Below are 19502 nucleotides of genomic sequence, written 5' to 3' on the forward strand. Positions count from 1 at the left end.
AATGCTTTAACGTTTGCAAACTGTCTTGTGAATGGACTGTCAACTGTACTGTAAAGTGCTACTACTGATTATGTGGTGAGCTTGTTTCTTGGCCACATAATATTCTTGCTGCTAAAATTGCAAGTGTTCAATTATGGATTAAAAAAAAAGATGATGAGATAATTAAAAAATTGAAAGTCTTGTTTTTGAAAATATTCAAAAGCAGTTAATATTTTATATGGAAATATATGTTCTTCATACTATTAACTATTAAATGTGTATTTACTGTAGGTCTTACAGAGCAGTTGCAGAGCACAATGTCTGTTATTCAGTGTGTATGTATTTACCCTATACTGTTGATTGTCCTAGAACATGCTTCTGCTACAGACCCGAATCCAGTGTATTTGTAAATTGTGTAAGTCATTTTACTTTTAAAAGAAACTTTGTAGCATATATTAAATGGTTAGGATTTTAAATATTTGTCTTTCTTTTATTAATACAGAATTTTTTTGCTTATGTTGTTTATCTGCTCTATCTCTTTCAGTAAGAGATAGACGCCTTTAGTGATATGGACTGTTCCACGACAGCTTATACAAGAAAGAAAATGCTGCTATGACTGTTTCCTTTACTGTTCAGTAAGAGTTTGTTTTTAAGAGAAATGCGAAGTTGGCATTATGACTTACAGCACTGGGAGGTCTGTTTACAGAGTATAATGAGTTTTTAATGCAGTGATGTTGACTTTGCTTCATACTGCTAATAAATTACACTTGATATAAAATATTTACTGAAGTCTCTATTCTTGCCTGAAGTAGTTAATGCACCACACACTCTTGCACCCCCATAAACAGGCACAGCCCAGTACAGTTTGGTTAGCCTCCATCATGGCTTCAGACCACTGGAGAACCAATCCAGAGGACACAGGCAATCTCCCACTGACAGGGAGCAAGGTGGATCACCTGATGGGAAGGGAAAACCAACATCACTTGATCCCTCGAGATGAGTTTGTGTAAGACCAGGTGCAGACCTCAGAGCTTTGCCTCCTCCTCTTCCCTTTCTCTCCCTGCCTCTCCACTTGGCTTTTAGAACTTGTGGAGTTAGAAGTATCAATATCAAGATTTTGCTTGATTACGTATAGTTACAAAAAATGTGTGTTTGTTCCCTGGATAATACAGTATATACTTACTCAGCACCACCCAGATCACCTGCAGACTTGTAATATTTCACAGGCAACGAATTACACAAAAGTATAATCCCTCTTCTTTTAGTCTAAAGAGATTCAATATTATCTCTTTTCGTTTCCCAGGTGTTTGAAAACCTCTCTCTCTTTTGCCTGTATTTTTCCAAAATAAAGCAACTAGTAAACTCTGAAGAATCATATGAAAGGACAAAGTGGTGTAAAACTCCCCAAAACAATTGAATAGAAGGAAGTGCTCGTCACTGACTTTTTCCCCCTGTGAAGGCACATTTCCTTCCTAGCCTTCGCTTCACTTATCTGAGGTGGTTTTTTTTAAGAGAAGCATGGGGAGTTGCTAGAGGGAAAATGGATTCTTTATTTCACGTCCTGGTTTCTACCTGTCTTGCCTTGACATTCTCAGGTAAGTGTCTCTCCCCACTTCCCCTCTGCCGTATTGCTCTTTCTGCCGCTGAGCAGAGCCCTCCGGCACAGCTGGTGACTTACAAAAACCGAGTCACTTCTTCGCTGGGATTCATACAAGAGGAATGGGGGGCAGGGCCAACATAGCCCGTTCTGTTTAGATTTCTTTCCAAAGGAAAATAAACTGTCTCCTTCTATGCTGGAGATAGATACCTCTTCTTTTTTTTAAGAAGATCTCCTGCTAGACAATCCAGTAGCTGAGCTTTGGGACAAGCTCTTCGAAGGGGAGATTCCTATTTTTAATTCCTACTTTGTGAAACTTCCAGAGCCAGGAGCTTTCTGCGATGCTTAGTTAGAAAATACCCAGATCTGTAAAAACAAGGGGATGACAAACCTCAACCAAGGGAAATAAATACACATGTTGGGTTTAGCACTTTGTAACTAATGAGGCTGGAAATGTTTGAGTAACTGAGATGATTAAAAAAAGAGAAAAATCTAAACAAGATGTGGCAGGGAGGCTGCATTTGAAATAACCAGTTCCATGTTCTGTAACAAGTACGGATTTTGCATTGGTAACTTTGGGATTTTTTGATGAATGCATTGTAGCTCTCTTCATTTGAGTGTTTGGTGTTGATCTTTAAGTGTGGTGGCACAAAGAACTAATCTAACGTGAATTAGGATGGTCACAAAACTAACAGCTAGAGATGTTGGAGTAAATCCAGTAAAATAGATGTACTTCCTATCAGTAAAGAGCCTCCATTCCCGTAACGGCACAGGCACTGAGAGGCACACAGATCTGGGAATGTCCTCTTACATGTTTTCTTGAGAAACACTATGAGTTTTACTGAAACAATTTCCAGGCAGTAAATTATATTGTAAAAAGACGGTGTCGTAAAACTGAAAAAAAGACTGAGAGCTCGTGTAGATCTCTGTATGCTTTCAAGCAAGGGAAGTGGGGTATTTAGAATTGGTATTTAAAGTTAATAGTTCTTGGATTTCTTTTATATCCAGTTTAATTTCTTCTTCATTTTTATATATAATGAAGGTCAAGGTGACCTTTGCCACAATAGTTTGCTTTTTGCATTCTCATTCTTTACATTACCAGCACTTGCATCATGTGGGTTGTGCATTTGGGGGTTTTTTTAAATAGGTTCAACATATGGGAAGTTCATGAAAAGTTCAACACATAGAAAGTAGGAAGAGAGATTTATTTGCTGATGTATTTTAAATCATCAAGAATTTGCTTTTTGTTAAATAACCATGTGTAATCCATTGTCTTTTTCTGGAATTTTCCTCTTCCAGAAGGGTTTCTGATTATCCATGTCCAGAAACAGCAGTGTCTTTCAGAAAAGAGAGGAGTCATTATGGAAAAGTGCAATATGACCAACCTCAACCAGCAGTGGCAGTGGACGGCAGATGACAGGCTCCTCCATGTGAAATCTGCCCAGTGCCTGAGCATCTCTACGCGCTCTGCCCTGTCATCTCGTAGCATCATCGTTGATTGTCCCCAGGCAGTCAGGTGGACTTGCCACGAGGAGGATGGGCTCCTGAAGGTGGCCAACAGCTCGCTCTTTCTCACAAAGCAAGGTCAGAAGGTAATGGCCAAGCAGAGTAAGAAATACCTTCATACATGGATGCAGCTAGAAGCCAGCGAGACGGGAAAACCTGTTTATGTAAATCTGTGCTCAAAGAAAGGTGAGCTACTCCTTCAAGGAAGTATCCTGGAAGTTTGGTAACAAAAATGTCTCTTTTATGCTAACTCAAATGTTAAAAATGATGATATTTTATTCATACAGAAAAACGTTTTTCGTAGTTGAAAAGAGTTTAGAGAACCATAAAAAGAATAGCTGAGATGAGTGCTGTCTTTCTCACAACTGGTGGGGTTTTTAAGCCATTTTATATTTTCAGGATGTCTCTCCTTTTCTCTACTCCCAATCTTTGGATCAAAGTGCTTATGTGTAAGCTCAGCTCACTATTCTTGTGTCATTTCCTTTTTCACTTTTAAACAGAATTGTGGGTAGTAATTCCTAGTACTTTTTAAAAATATGGATGTATAAAAGTCCTTACCCTCCCCATTCATTTTATCATACAAATCCAGATTCAATCTGTCAAGAGCAAGAAGACATCTGAAAATCAAACACATGCACAATTATTTCTCTGATTAACCCAAATGCATAATTAGAACAGACATGGCTTACACATTCATGTGTTTACACAGTGTCACTTTGCCCTGAGATGCAACGTATGTGAGAACACTCAAAATCCTGAAAATAATGAACTGCATCAAAAATCTCAGAAATTCTTGCAATAGCACTTTGAGATGCATGGGTCTGTGCACATACTTACAGACGTGTTGATATACCTGTGTGGTTATGTTTCCATATCCATAGCAAAAGGGAAGGTAGAACGATTTGAATACTGCTTAATAATACCTCCCTTGATGTCCTGTTGTCAATCCTTCCTGTCAATCCTGTTGACATTCTTCTTGTGCACTATTAAGCAGTTCTTCATGGTAAATAAGAACAACCTGCAGAGTTAAGCTTTTTATTGGGGAACACACAATTTATTCTCGTCTTTACAGGATTACAAAAAATGTTTTATGACCCAATACTTTTGCATATGGCCAAGTTTTCAGAATGTTTAAAACAAATCCTTGTTCCTTCTAACCTTTCTAACCTCCTATTCATTGTAAGGCAGGGTACCATTTTTTTCAGCAAATTTGCACTTGCAGAATTCTACTCACAGCAGCAGGACTACTCACCTGAGTGGAGGTCTGAAAGGACAGCTTGCAGAATCAGGGAATGGAAAACTGGCCAAGATGCCATTCCAGCCCTCCCATATATTTTAGAGATTAAAAAGGCAAAATCATTTGAAGTCCTGTGTATAGGGTGAGTATGGCTTGCTTATTCAAAGACACCATGAAAAGTTAAGATGAGGTATGCAGGCAGTGTTATTTTCTTTAGATAGCTGGATGAAGTGCGGCCTAACAGAGTTAAAGTAACCTTACATCCTTTTCTTAATCATCCTCAGAGGAGAAGCAATTTAAGACCAACGAGTACTGAGTAAGACAATTGTCATGGGGTATTAAAGCACCTTCTCATCTATTTACTGTGCTCAGTCCTTTAATGAATTTACCTTAGTTTTCCTGAAATTCTCTCCATAGACAGGCCTGTAGATCCACTTTAAGAGTCTCACTGTGTCAGTTATCTCCTTTTTGACAGCTCTGGGAAGCTTTGCTGAGAAATCAACCATACATTATGATCCTCAATACCTAACTAAGAATTCCAGGTATATAAGAAACTCATAAAGAGTTGAAGCACTGCAAAGAGATTAATTTTTCAAATAATAATAATAATAAGTACTACAAGAACAAAATCTAATGCCCACAGTCCTGGTCTTGACATCCATATGCATGTAAAAATTTTCAATGTTGAATGCATAAAATTAGTCTTCCAAGAACATCTGTCTACTTTCAGTGAAAGCAGCAATGGATCAGCCTAAAATAACATATTCAGGCTATATTTAGCTAAGATAGTAAAAACTAAGCAAAGTCTTTGGAGCTGAAACGGCTGTAAGTTTTTCTACTCCTGACTAACACCATATTTTGATATAATTTAATACCTTCTAGCCTTTGTTTTCATAGTACTCATAAAAACAGTTATATTTTGGCAAAGGAGTAACTCACTGAATTGCATCGCAAACATCTTATCAGCCCAGATATAGTACAAGCTCCAAACCCAACAACTGCAACTACCTTTTATTCCGGACCTAACTCAAATGCCAAGCATGATTTTTCTGAGCCTGGGGAAAGTCTGAGCTTGGATTTGGATTTCAAATCAGCCATCTGAGATATGTTTGGATATACTTTTTTTGCCACAATCCTGACCTAAATGAGTCTTTGAGGAAATCAGGATCAGTTTAAATATGTATCCCATCTCTGTTCAGTCAGAGATCACTTTAAATCTAACAGCAGACAGTCCTCACACAAACCCGTGGCTGAATCTGGCATCTGGCTGAAACAGCTAACATGAAGAAGGGCCATGAGGTATCAGTGTCCCTTGAGATGTTGACACTTCAGTTCTCATCAGATTCACGAGGGGATTCTGGGCAGAGAGAGGAACAGTCTCTATAGTGCTAAGGCCTTCTTTTCACTAGCCGGCTGTTGGGGTCAGAGCTTCTCTAAGCCCAGGATCCAGGAGAAGGGACAGGAATGGAAACAGAGAAGAGGAAAACATGGGGAAGGTGAAGGCGTAGAAGGCAGGATGGCTGAAAAGAGCAAAAATTGTTGCATGTAAATAACAATTGCAGAACAAACACCATCACCTCTTGTATGTCTGGAAAGCACCCAGAGCACCGCTAATGCTGACACACTAATGCTGATGTCACTTCTGAGTTGTGTAAGCAATTCTTACACGCTTCTTTTGTTCTGGGTAGGTTAGTTTCAATAAAATATCCAATTAGAGAACAGAGGCAATGCTATGTGGCACCTCGAATATTACCAACAAATCTCAAAACCACTGCAGACCAAAAATTATTTACTAAAAGTGGAGAATGACTTCAAACAGGGAGACACAAGTCCAAGCTATATGCTGCAGTTATTCACTGAGATCTAGAGACGGTCACACAGCCTGTAGAGCAGTCTGGGTGCAGAAGGTGACATGAACTGTTTTGTAATATGATGCTCTGCATTGCATTTCTCTTCTACCATATCATACATAGTAGGGACATCTCCTGAAGGAATTGTAGCTGCAAAACACTTGAACTGTGGATATCAAGACAAAGCCCTATTCAAAAGAGTAGCTGATTTTGTGGAGGAGAATGGTTTTATTAATTACTGTTATATGCCAAGTACTTAAGAACCATGGTGGGATCTACAAAGATATAAAACAAGTTGGACAAGGAATTCAAATACCAAATACAGCATCTTTTTATCTCTTGTTTTGTTTGCAGTCTAAAATAGACAAAATATCAGATACTATGTATGAGCCAAAGCCTGATGTGCCATCTGACGTTCGAACTGTTACCTCCACAGTCCTTCCTCCTTTTCTACCCCAGTTTCTGGCCCTGCATCTTCTCTTTCACGTGGGGTTCTCTCTTCCCCTTATCCCATTTTCAGTTTGCCTGCTTCATATCAGAACCTGAGCTTATTGAGTTCACATCCCACTGCTGACACTTCAGTGGGTGAGATGGAAGCTAGAAGAGACCAGAGCAGTGCACACTCAGAGCATGCTCCGAACCGCTGGAGCAGCAGTAGCAACTGCAGAACATGGTAAGGGAAGACACGTGCATCTTCTTGGCACTTTTGGGAAAGCGGAAGAGCACCAAAGAAAGGTGGCAGAAGCACAGAAAAGGCAGCAACTCTCACCCATTTTTGCGATCATGTTAGTATCTCTGGGCTTTAATTTTTCCGCGCCTTCAGTGTTTGTAATGACTGCAACAATCCATCCATAGGTTCACAACAGGTTGGATTTTTGTGTGTGTAACCTTTACAAATTTCTCCAGGATAAATTAGAACAGTGAGAATCAATATTTTTATTCCACCTTCGAGTTGACCCAAAACTTTTTTCCTAAAAAACATTCACTCAAACCCATTTTTATCTCCCTGAATTATTATTTTATAGGCTTTTGTAAGTAAAAGAGTTTGCTAATATCTATGTGAACCCATGAAATACCAAAAATTACTTGAATCTTCTTTCTTTGGTCAAAGCAATACATGGCTGACCACTTTTGCTCAGCTCCATCTGGAAAAAGAAAGGCATCAATGTCAGATCCTTGGACATAATTACAACACCTTGTACAGAAGCCAATAGCATACTGACAGAAGCTCAAAGATAAATGTGGTTTTACATTTTGTAAAAAGAAATGGAAAAATTTGCAGTGTAGCCTAGGTCTTTGGTTTTCATAAATTTTCAAAGTCTCAGTGAGCCACAGCGCAGAGAGTATAGAACAAAATCAGCTCAGCCACTTTCATAGGCAAAAAATGGAACGATATGAACAGCTTCCCAGAGCAACCAGGAGGATGGCAAGTCCTGCTTTACTATTTCATCTTCTGCTGCGAGTGCTAACAAAGATGCCAGTTCCAGACAACTATACTGGATTTTCATGATTACATTCTCTCCCTTTATTTTATATGGATCTCTGTGTAGAAGCTGGAGTGGGTTTCAACTTCTAGGTGTCTAAATGTAGGTGTCTGAAGGAAGGGCTTATTTCAGTTGTCTCAACATAGGTGCTTTTTGCCATTTGAGATGCTCTGGGATATCCCACCTGACCTCTGATTGCCTACCCAGAAACACATAGGTTTCCCATAGGTGCTATAAGAGCCCTGAGCAGATGTCTCAGATGCCCTAGGGCAATTCAGATTGCACTAGGCAACTATGTTTAGGCAACTGAACCAAGTCCTAGGTGTCTACATAGTAGCTACCTTTCTGAGCTCACTTCAGCAGAGATGTAATCCACAGAGTTCATGGAGTCTAGATACCTTTCAGTGACCAAAAATCCACTTCAGGGTGTGCCGGGGCTATCCAGAGTGTCAGAAATAGGGCTGATAGAGCTATGGTATTATCACCATAGTTATCTGGGATGTGCTGCTACCACTGGTGCTGAAAGAGCTTTTAAGTCGCTACTTCAGCATTTCAAAACAAGCAAGTAAAAGAGCAGCTCAGGATTAGACTGGAGTTTGGAGACATTTGACCTCTCTGACATGAGATACAAATATTGCTAACTTCAACAACATTTCAGATAAAGAAGGTAAAAATTTTTCAAGTAGCACAGATTTTGCAGTTTTTAAAAGGTCTACATTGAATGGGAAAGAAAGGACGTTTAGTGGATTTTGTTCTTCTGTCACACTCCTACATACAACAGAAATCTGAAGTACGTTTTTTAAATAGAGTCTTTATTTTTGCAGTCTATTTACAAGTAGTTAGGCAGGTAAAAAGATAATTCATTTTGTCCTGCATATACAGAGATTTTAAAACAACCCCTTCTAGTTTCAAGTCGTGCCATCAGTGAGTTAGATGCAGTCTTACAGAGTATTTTTTCTTATACAATAGATTTCTGATTCATTTATGTTTCACTAGCAGTTCAGCCTTATTTTTCTGAAACCATGCTTTAATAGGGTAGGCAGATTGGTACGATGCAAGCTATTTCAGAAAGCTGCACCATGCCAGCTCATCTGAGTCTGAAGGCACCACTGCAGGGTTCTCAGTACTTGACAACTCATCAGCGCTCTTGCTCATCATACATGCAAAATGTATGGATTTCCTTTTCTTGTAAGCGGCCTGCTGCTGTGCAGATGGATGCAGTCTGCAGTACGCTCCATGGATGAAATATGCGCTTAGTCAGAATGTCATAATTTCTCCTGGGTGTGCTACTGATGATTACAATGGTATGTTCACACCCTGTATATCATTCAGCCACTAGTGATCAACGTCAGTGTCAGTGCTGCAGTTCTGTTCCCATGAACAGTTTTATGACTGATTTCCAAAGAGGCTGTTAGAACAATGCTAAACACTTCTGAAAAATCCCACTGTTGAGATTTCTGTGTACTTTACTGATGTCCAGACGGGAGGTGAGTTTTTTCTGGTTTAAAAATTTGGAACTCAAGTTGCATAGAAAGAAATCTGTTTGCTTGGGTCTTATAATATGCAGTTTTCTTTTATAAGTGCCTGCTATTGAAGAAGGGCTATGAGGGTCCTTACGGTAGGACCATAGTGGTTTTCCTTAGAAAGAGATTATAAACCGGGATCTTGATTTTCTTGAAGTGAGGGCAGATATGAACCCTATTAGTCAGTCCAATGTAGGATACATGGAAAGTGCTGGTACATATATCTGAAGTTCCAGTATGGCATAGTGCTATGCACAAGCCACTTCCATCCATAGGTTACAGGTCACAGACTGTTGTCGGTCTTTGCTGGGAAAGATCCTTTAGCTGGAAACCCAGGGTAGCCCTGAGCTTAACAAGAGGAGTCGGGTTGTGCAGTGACCAAGTGCTTGTTCATGGTACCTCCTCGGGCTGGCAGAACATTTCTGAGGACCAAGCGTTTCACTTCCAGGAGGGTCGAGCTCTCCCCTCAGCTGCTGCACCAGGAATGCCGGTTATCCCCTGGCGTGTGAGTCCCGTAAATGTTGCTGGCAGCACCAGCTTCCCTTTTATGGAGCAGCAGCTTTCCTAAAGCACAATTGCACTAGAACGCAAATGTCTTCCTGTTGGAATCGCTGCTATTTGTCTGTAAATAAAGCCAAGATTTTTTTTTTAATGTGTTTTTAAGTTGGGTGTGTAAATCTATATTTAGGAACCCAACTGAGTGGCCTTTTTTCCTAAGCGGCTGCTGACCACTCAGATGGACTTTTTTTTTAGCCATCTTTCTATCAGTAAGTTCCACTCCCTGCTGAACTTGGAGTTATCTGAGAAGCACAGAGCCAGCAAGCCTAATTCTTTCCAAGTCCTTGGGGCTAGCATTTCTAGTTGCCTACCACAGACTTTCAGAGACCCCCGACTAATAGATCCCCAGGAACAATGACTGACATGGAATTTAGACTAAGTCTGGACTTGTGTCAGCTAATGGGTTTGTTTCAGCAGCTGACGACAGCTTGAGCACACGGCTGCCCCTGCCAGACTCTTCCCTGTCCTTTTGGTGGGGGCCATGAAGGCATGTGACGTAGGACCACAGCAGACTCTGCACCATAGGCACTCTGCAGGGGATTCTGCAAATGAGCAGCATGAGGATGATCATGGAGTGTTGGACCAGCCCCGAGGGTTCGATGAAACCCTTTGCACGGGTATAAGACAGAGCAGAATTAGATCTGTAGTATTGTTTTCAGTGCCTTGATTTGGAAAAACATTTGATCAACATTTTTTGTAATTAAATGGAGACTTGGAGATTTTTATTCCCAGAGAAGCACAGTTAGATAAAAGGAGGGGAAACATTTAATCTGGGTATGAACCCATTCCAGCAAACCAATCCTTTTCAAGAGGATCCAAAACCGAGTACCAGGTGAACGCACTGTGCTGTGAAGCACAGGAAACACTTGCATGAAACTTTCTCTTACAAGGGCTTACAATCTCACTTTTATTTCTCAATGCAAATGAGAGCACTGCAAGTTTCTTTATATAAACATGTTAACGTATATATTTACACATATACAAAAAAACCCATCATGTTGACTTCATGGAAGCTCACCCACTGATCCTTTGGGTAAGAGGTAATTGCACATTGGCCTGCTAAGACATTATAATTGCACACCAAGTAATTACATTTGGAAGCTTCTGCTGCAATTTAACCCAGTCATTACGTTTTTTTCAGAGGATTTGTGAGCTAAAACTGTTATAAATGGCAACCAGCCCAGTGGCTCAGCAGCAAAACAAGGTTCTGTCATGCTGGAGACCCCGGTTCAAGGACAGACAAAGTGTCTTGGGCATTGAGCCAATGCACACTAGCTGTGATCCAGCAAAGGCAGGGCAGCTTTTTGTGAGGCGAACGGGCCAGTGAGTAATTCCAATCGCTTAACTGAAATGTGATGCTACCAGATGTAGAGGCCACCACAGCTTGAACCCTGCCCTCACAGCCACAAAGAAAGGATATTAAATACATACCAATGGGGAGGAAGAGCCATGAAAATGTGGAGGAAAAATGTGTAGTAAAATCTTTCCTGCGATCTAATTGCAACTTTGGCGTTCTCTGAAGGATACGTGACTAAAAAAGCAAATCCACCATTATATTTGCAGACACTTCAGTTAACTGATACAATTGTTAGCTGAACCTTGGGAAGAGAGCAGTCAGGGGTTAGCATGGTCTCTGCATGGGACTGATTTAAAAATGCAAGAGGAATGTCCCATGTGGGCACAAGGAACTTATCTTGAACAAATATCTTGAACAAAAAAATTATCTTGAACAAATTATCTTGAACAATTTTCTTGAACTAAGCCATATTTTGAACTTACACCAGGAAAAAGGCAGATGAGAATCTGGCCCATGTACTTACAAAGGAGGGGAGGTTGACCATATAAAGCTGAAACTGTGTGCTGTTTGATAGACTCAAGCCAGTGAAAAAGCTACGAGTGAAAACATTGTGCTGTTCATAACAAAGTACAACCTTTCTCTTCACTTCAGAATCATTGATGGACTGTATTTAAAATGAATGGTATGAATGTTCAGGGAAATTAATTTTTTTCTGCTTTTATTTTGCACAGATTTTGGTATTGATGCAAAATACATGTTTGCACTGAAAACAAAAAACTATAGAACTGACAGGTGCACTTAAACTACTTAGAAGTCATATCAGCCACATTTATTGGCATCTAAAGAATTGTTTATAAAAACGTAGAGCTGTTTTTAATTACTTTCCTTTATTTGCCTTAGATCTCCAAGATGCAGACACTTCTGTATGGAGTACTAGAACTACATCCCCCCCTTTAAACGCTGTTACCTCTGGGCCTGAAAATCTGCTGAAGAGTAGCACAGAGATGTTCATCAGAAACGTGACTGAACACTTCAGTAAAAATCTCATTGAAAACCTCTACTTTGACTTGAAATCTGCAGTAACAGAGAAAGCCTGGATTCCAACAACTACTCTTCGATACTCTAGCACTACAGAAGAGGTAAGGCAGAAGAATTATTGATTGATTTTTATTAAGCCTGCTCCACTCTGTGGAGCCTGATAGCTATTACAGGTGGATGTTTTGTGAACTAAAAAAAACAGCTACAGGACTAAGGTTTGTTCTTTATTTTGATGGGATGCTTTGTTCATGCTGATAGTGCCCTTTGCTAGAAGCACAGCTGCAGAAAAATTCTGCCTCTTCTGTGCAGCACAATCCTGGTGTGCACAATGCATTGGGAAAATCTCGAAGCTCCAGGGAAATGCTCAGGATACATGAGGAGCAATGGAAAGCTCACGGATGTGGCAGGAGCCACAGGAGCCTGGGTATCTGCTCTCAGTGACTTAGGCTCTGCCATTGGTTTGCATGACATGAGGGTCTAGCTCTACGCTCCAAGAATCACAGTATGTTTTATGACCTTATTTAGGATAATTGAGTCCTAAAATTACATACATGGTTTACAGACCAAAGCAAGTGAAATCTGAATGCTTTAACTTGCCTTACAAGGAGCCGTGGCCTTGACCCTGGTCAGCTTATCTACTGACCGATAGGTGGAGTGGAGACACACAGCCACTTCTTGATCTCTGCTCTGTCCAACCACCAACAGCCCTGGCAGAGGAGGGGAACGGGGATGCCAGCCCCATCCATAGAAGGAGCAAATGGTGGGCATTCAATACCTCCACATCAGTTTCCAGTCTTCCTTTTCTGCAAGGCACAGTTAAGTAATCTGAGAGCAAATCTGGAATCACCATTGGCAAAATGTGCACGGGCAGTTAGAGCTAAAGCATGCAGGACACTATTGGTCACTGTAGCTCTCTCAACACACAGTGGTTTAGAACTGAAAATCCCTAAATTCCCTGTGGCTTCTTCTCCAGGAGACCACACTGCACTCAATGTATTGGGGCAGGCAAACATGTTGTTTCAGTTACTACTTCGGGTGTCAGTGTTACTGTGGATAGGACTAAGAAATTTGTTTTGTATTTGGGAGGGCCGTGGACAGAGCAATCTGTACAATCTGGTATGACAACATCACTAGAGACAGGGAGAAAGGAGAAGTAGTGTCACCCAGGACTATGTTGACCCAAATAACCAACCTGAAGGTTTATGGACCCTGACACTGCTGTTCTAGTGCTGATGAGGGGAAGGGACTGAGCCAATGATGGATGCACTGCACCCCGTTCCATAGCTGATGGAGACAGTTCTTTTAAAATACGATTATTCTGGCTTGGTGCAGGCAGGCTGAGCTTATTTCCCCGTGCCCTCTGTCCATATGCATACCTCCTGCACAGAATACTGGTCTCCTCCAAATGGAAATGTCCTACATAATCTGTTATTACCCAAACTGCCTCCAGCACTCCTACGAAATAATCCCACCAGTGCTAGAGAAATGGCACCGTTTGAACTGAAGCTACTGCCTCCTGTGTTCCTACCCCAGTTCACCTCCTGATTCACATGATTTGTGCTGAGCAAGTTGCTTAGGTCAAAGCTTTCAAACCAGAATCCTGATGATAAGCACTCTAAGCATATCCATGAAAAAAAAAATTCGTATTTGTCCCTTAGAGCCTCCAGCCGGGTCTGGACGTTTGAATCTAGATACACCAATTTAGACACACAAACTTAAAATGTTTGGCCTCCATCTCTGTTTCCCTGTCTTTAGAGTGAAGTTAAAAACATTTTTGTCAAACTAGCAGGGACATTTAAAGGATTAACCAGATTTAACATGATACTTTGAAAACACATAGACTAAGCAAGTGCTGAGTATTGTTGTGAGGAAGACAATACCTTCTATGAACTGCATTTGCCCAGGCTAGGTCCTCTTGTTCGTAGGAGTAAAGCCTTGATGTTATTTGGCTGTGAGCATACCCATTTTGCGGGGGACAATGGTGACACTTCAATCGAACAAAATGTTTAGTTTAGAGCAGCCTTGGATTTCAAGTAAAACTGCAGCTTGCACTTTCAAACCATGACAAAAGCTATGCAAAGCCCATTTCCTCTTCATTAGAGAGACAGAGAGAGAGGTTGGTGTTAAAAAAAAAAAAGTCAGGAAACCTTGGGAAAGTGTCTGAAAGGGACTTTGGAGCCTGCTATTAGAGACACGTCCGGCCACTCCCAAAACTCACTTCCAGTTCTTTTTTGTTGTTGTTTTTTCTTTTTTCTTTTTTAATTAGTTTCTTGGCTTGCCACACAGATCGGTAAGTGTTAAAGGCTGTGTGACTGCTGATTTGCTAAAAGCCCATTTATTCAATACCAGTCTGGAAATAATTACTTGTATTATGTTGGCTATTCCATATAAATATATTGCCACCAGTGAATGATGGACCCCTCCTGTTTTATTCCAGTGCTGGCATAGACATCTGTGTCAGACCTTACCCTTACAGCAGCTTTGTGCTAGATAACGTACAGAAGGAAGTCTCAAAACCCTTAATAAACCAGTACTTTTCTACTAATACAAAAAAGGTAGTTTTAAAGATTTTACGATAGCAAGAATAAGAGTAATAAAGCAGGAACTTCTAAATTATGGGCATTGCTGAGAAGAAGCAACATCCCTTTTCTCCACACATTATTTTATGTTAGCTGGAAGAGACAGACAGACATTTCCAAGAGTCTTTAAATTTTACTTGTGGTAGGTTCAATTTCTCTCCTGAATTTTATAAGTTTGCACTGTTGGTTGTTTTTTCCCTTTCACATATTACATCTGCTTAACTAACTTACACCTACATATCTGAATTATATCTTTCCTGCAAATTCAGATTATGGATGTTTTCAAAAATCCTTACAATGTGAGCTCCATTTTCCAAGAAAAGGCAAGTTACTCCGAATATTGTCATCTTCAGAGAGGGGTTTGAAGTAATCCAAACATCCCGATAAGCCTTCAGATTTGCTCTTCTCCAGTGCTGGAAAAATATTGGTATGGTTTATGCCATTAGGTCCAAAAAGCACAATCATCTAAAGATGAATTTACACTGTAAAACTCTCTCACCTTGAACTGATTACAAGACACCTATATGTCATTTTAGTCCCAGTTCAGGTCTAATACACACACCTTGTGTTTTCCATCAATGGTTTGTTTATCACTGTACGAGCTCTTTGGGGCACAGACCCTCCTTTTGTCTGAAGTATGTAAAACATCTCTTCCAAAGGAGATCTTGCTCTGCAATGGGCTTGAGAATAGCATAATAATCAACACATATTTATATCATCACTTAAGGTGATGTTCATAAAGTTATTAATCATCCTGAGCTTTGCAGAGTAAAGCCCAACACTTTCAGTGCCATGTCCCCAGGACCGGGCATGGAGCTCCACTGGGACAGATGAAGCTTTCCATAGGTGCAGGTACCACCCACGAGCGCTCAGACCTGCGGTTTCTGAGTGGAAGAATGAGAGCTAAGGTTTCTCTGACACTTGCATCTTGTTTGACAGGCTGATGCCCAGAAAAATCCTACAGCAGCAGCTCCCCTAAAAGGCGGACTGATGTTTGTAAACCCCAGCACCTTTTTCTCCCTAAACTCGGGTAAAAGTGAAAAAGAGATGGTGTTGAATTTGCTTGAGGAGCTACTTTTAAAAGTTAAAATCCCATGTGCATCATACAGTACAGAAAGATGCAGAAAAGCGCCATTCCCATTGAAGAAAGTAGATGTCAAATTCCTCCCCCTTTATGCAATCTCAAATTTACCCCATGGCTGCTAGATTATTGTCTATTTGAGTATCTGAAGGTCCAAAACACTTCTGGTTATGTTTCTTCTCCCTCACCCCACCCCACACACACATATACATGAGTTTTAAGAGGCTGAAACCTGAACAAGAAGGAAATGGGCACGCATGACAAACGAAGAGGTGTGCCTGGCCGCAGCCGATTCGGAGTTGCGCACAGCTCGTTTGGTGCAGTCTGAAAACAGGGAGACTTTCTTGCTTTCCGTGGTGTGTGTAATTTTAGCTTGGGAGTTATTCAGGGGATGTGGGAAGGAATTGTTTCAAGGACACAAGTCGAGGCGGAACAAAACAAAAAGCTGAGATAACTTGGCCGCCTACAGACGGGCTACTCCTCTGCCAGGGTGTGGGGCTGCGAGCAGCAGCTCGGCGTTGGGCTCTGCCGGGACTCTCCTTGTCGCAATGCCTCCGGTCATGGTGCCACAGGGCCGGGGAGAGGATGGAGGCCTTGGTGGTCTGTGGCTAACCCCTAAGAACATCAAAGTTTGGGATGCAGAAGCTGGAATGGCAGTTCAGTGATGGCTGAGGCCAAGAGGAGGGTGGGCCAGGAGATGGGGCGGGTATGAGGGGTGGCAGGCACAAGGAGAAGCGGGCATGTGAGGCGAGGTGGCCAGGAAGCGAGGCGGCCAGGAAGCGAGGCAGGCATGAGGAGAAGGGGGCATGCAAGGCAAGGCGGCCATGAGGCAAGGCAGGTGTAAGGCGAAGCGGGCGTGAGGCAAAGCAAGCATGAGGCGAGGCAGCCATGAGGTGAGGCAGCCATGAGGCGAGGCAGCCATGAGGCAAGGCAGCCATGAGGCAAGGCAGACGCGAGGCGAGGCAGCCATGAGGCGAGGCAAGGCAAGGCAAGGCGGCATCAAGTGAGGTGCAGCCGGCGTGAGGCGGGAGTGCGGCCGCCCCCCACTGACACCGGCACCGCCTGAGGGGCCGAGGGGCCCCCATGAGCCAGGAGGAGCGCGGGGAGAGAAGCCCCCGGGGAGAGCCGACATAGGGAGGAAGCGGCGAGGAAGGAAGGGAGGTCGGGTGGGAGAGGAGCCGGGAGGAAGGTGGGACCCACAAGGAGCGAGGGGCGGCACCCCGGGACCTGCCGCCCGCCGCCGCCCCGCGCCCCCCGGTCGGGGGCGCGGGGGCGGCGGCGGGCGGCAGGTCCCGGGTCGCCGCGCTTCGCCCCCCGCAGCGAGACGCGAGGAAATCGCCTCTTGATTGCGGAAGTCGGCGGGAAGGGCTCCGGCAGAGTCAGCCCGGGTCAGAATGGCAGCGTGGGAAGCGGCGGCCGCCTCCCCCGCCTCCTCCGCTCCTCCTCAGCCGCGGGCGGGCGGGCGGGCGGCGGGCAGCCCCCCCCGCCACCCCCCCACCCCACCCCGGTGGCAGGGAGGCGGCGAGGCGGCCGGGGCAGCCCCGAGCGCATGCAGCAAGCGGGCGGCCCGGCAGAGGGCTCGGCGGTCCGCCGCGCGGAGCCCGGCGGGGAGCGGGGGCCCCCGGGGCCCGCCGCGGCCACTTCGCTTCTTCATACCCCCCCCACACCCCACCCCACCCCGCACCCACCCCCGCCGCCTCCCTTCCCCTCCCCGCGAGGGTTTTCGGGGTTAAAACCTGACGGCGATGCTGAGCTATGGAGCGGGATTCGCCCTGTGGACGGCGCTGGCCCTGACCAAGGTGAGCGGCTGGGGGGCTAGTGCGGGGTCGCCCCTCGCAGGTCCCAGCCGAGCCCGGGGGGCACAGGCGGGTTTGCCCCGCACCGGCACAGCACGCAGCGGGGACGGGGTTAGGGGTGAGCCCGGGGGCTACCGGCGGCTTGGCGGAGCCCGGGGGGGGGTCTCTCAGAGCTTTCCCCGCTCTCCGCAGGCCGCGCCGGGGGAGGCGGCGGGATGCAGCGCCAACCTGACGGAGCGACGCGTCGCCGGGCAGAGCGTCCGGCTGCGGTGGGGCGCCGCGGGCCGCGCCTGCAACTTCAGCCTGGCCGGGCGCTCCGAGGACGGGGAGGCGGCCGGCTGCCAGCCCGCCCCCACAGGCAACGGCTCCTACGGCTGCACCCTGCGGGGCCTGGAGGCCGGGACCTGGTACCACCTCCGCATCGAGCCGCTCGCCGACGGGGAGGCTGTCAACATCTCCGTGCAGACAGGTACGGGCGGAGGGCACGGCAGGTGCTCGGGGAGGGTCGCCGGGCTCTTCCTTCCCGTCGTCTTGCTTCGGCCGGCGGTAAGGGGAGGAGGGCGATGCGTTTTCAGCTACTGTGAACCTGCAGTGTTAGCTGAAAATAGCTATCCTGCGCTTGAGTTCTCTTTATCCTGCTGCCAGAAATAACCGCTGCCAAAAATTATCCTAGCAGGCTTGAAAGGAGAAGGTGCTGTGAGGAGACTAGTCAGTGCTGGGAGTACGTTTCTGCTGCTCCCTTAAGCTGCCGTCCAGCAGAATGCTTTAAGTAGTAGCCCGTAACATCCTTTGGGCTCATGCAAACCTGTTGGCTTCATAGTTCCTCAGGTGACAGCTTATTTACTCTGTTTAAAATACAATCTGTTTCATGGCAGGTAGATCCTGTTCAAGGATAACTTACTGTTTCAGCCCATTTCTATACTTTTATTCTATCTAACCAGAGTCTAAAAGTCAGAAAGTAATGCTGAAACTTCTTGCTTGTGTGTTTTCCTTGAATACAACCAGTGAGGTGTTACGACGTACAGTTGTGTGCAGAGCACTTACAGTGTCACATCCATAACTGGCTGTAAAAATGTTCCAGCAGCCTGCCAGAGTGCTGCCAAGGAAAACCCCCTTTCTGCATGCGTGTTTGTGTGTGCATGTGAACTACTCGGCTGTGAAGCAATGGATGACATAGAGCCACCAGCTGCGGTGACAGAACTGGACTCTTTCTACCTGTATTAGTGTTTTTTTAAAGATGATGAAGTAGAATATTGTCCAGCCTCTTAATGGTGGTAACACAAGACTCAAAACAGATGTCTTAAATGAGGTCCATCATTAAATGCCTCCCTGATTTGCTCCTAAAGTGTTAGTTTCGGAGAGGTACTTTGCAGTATTAGTATTGAAGATTACAGCAGCCAAATACTTAACAATTACCGGTTCAGAGACATCGTTTACTGTCAGACCCTTTTCCCTGCATGAACCATACAAATGCACTAAATACCATCCTTTAATTTGCTTTGGTAACTCAAGTTAAAAAAAGTCTAGTGACAAATCTGCTGGTGTGATAGCTATACATTAAGCACAAGTCATGTCACTTGGTAAAAATGAGTAATGGTTTCTATGCAGACAGTGATTTAAATCCGTGTCATGCATCATGCCAACTGTTTTTAATATTGATGACTTGTAATTTGAAAATTGAAAGAATAAATGAACCGTTACCAGAGTGACAGGTATAAATCACCATCGTTACTGGATAGTAGAGATCTATTATTGAACACTTGCGTAGAAGTAGAGAAAAAGATACCACTTTAGGCCGCATTTTGATTAATCATTAATCATTTAGACAGTAGCTTATACATGTCATTTATGACTTTTTTATCAGTAAATAGATTTTGCAAGACTGTAAGATAAAAGTGATTGGAAGCAACTGCTGATTATAGTCATATGATATAGCTGACATCAGAGTGAAAAGACTGATTAAAGTTTAAGTTGAAA

At 43.7% G+C, this 19502-nt stretch overlaps 1 protein-coding gene across 1 annotated transcript in view; it reads left to right on the forward strand.

Annotated features, from left to right (window-relative positions):
• The first annotated feature begins 1519 nt into the window (after positions 1–1519).
• PTPRB (protein tyrosine phosphatase receptor type B) overlaps positions 1520–19502 on the forward strand; it is a 61800-nt gene continuing 43817 nt past the window's right edge. The window contains exons 1-4 of the mRNA XM_050895244.1: positions 1520–1574; positions 2876–3268; positions 11932–12170; positions 17718–17994. Coding sequence (XP_050751201.1) covers positions 1520–1574; positions 2876–3268; positions 11932–12170; positions 17718–17994 — 964 coding nt within the window. The remainder of the gene's footprint in view (positions 1575–2875; positions 3269–11931; positions 12171–17717; positions 17995–19502) is intronic.

This window comes from Gymnogyps californianus, chromosome 1 (genome assembly GCF_018139145.2).
Source record: "Gymnogyps californianus isolate 813 chromosome 1, ASM1813914v2, whole genome shotgun sequence".
Lineage (NCBI taxonomy): Eukaryota > Metazoa > Chordata > Aves > Accipitriformes > Cathartidae > Gymnogyps > Gymnogyps californianus.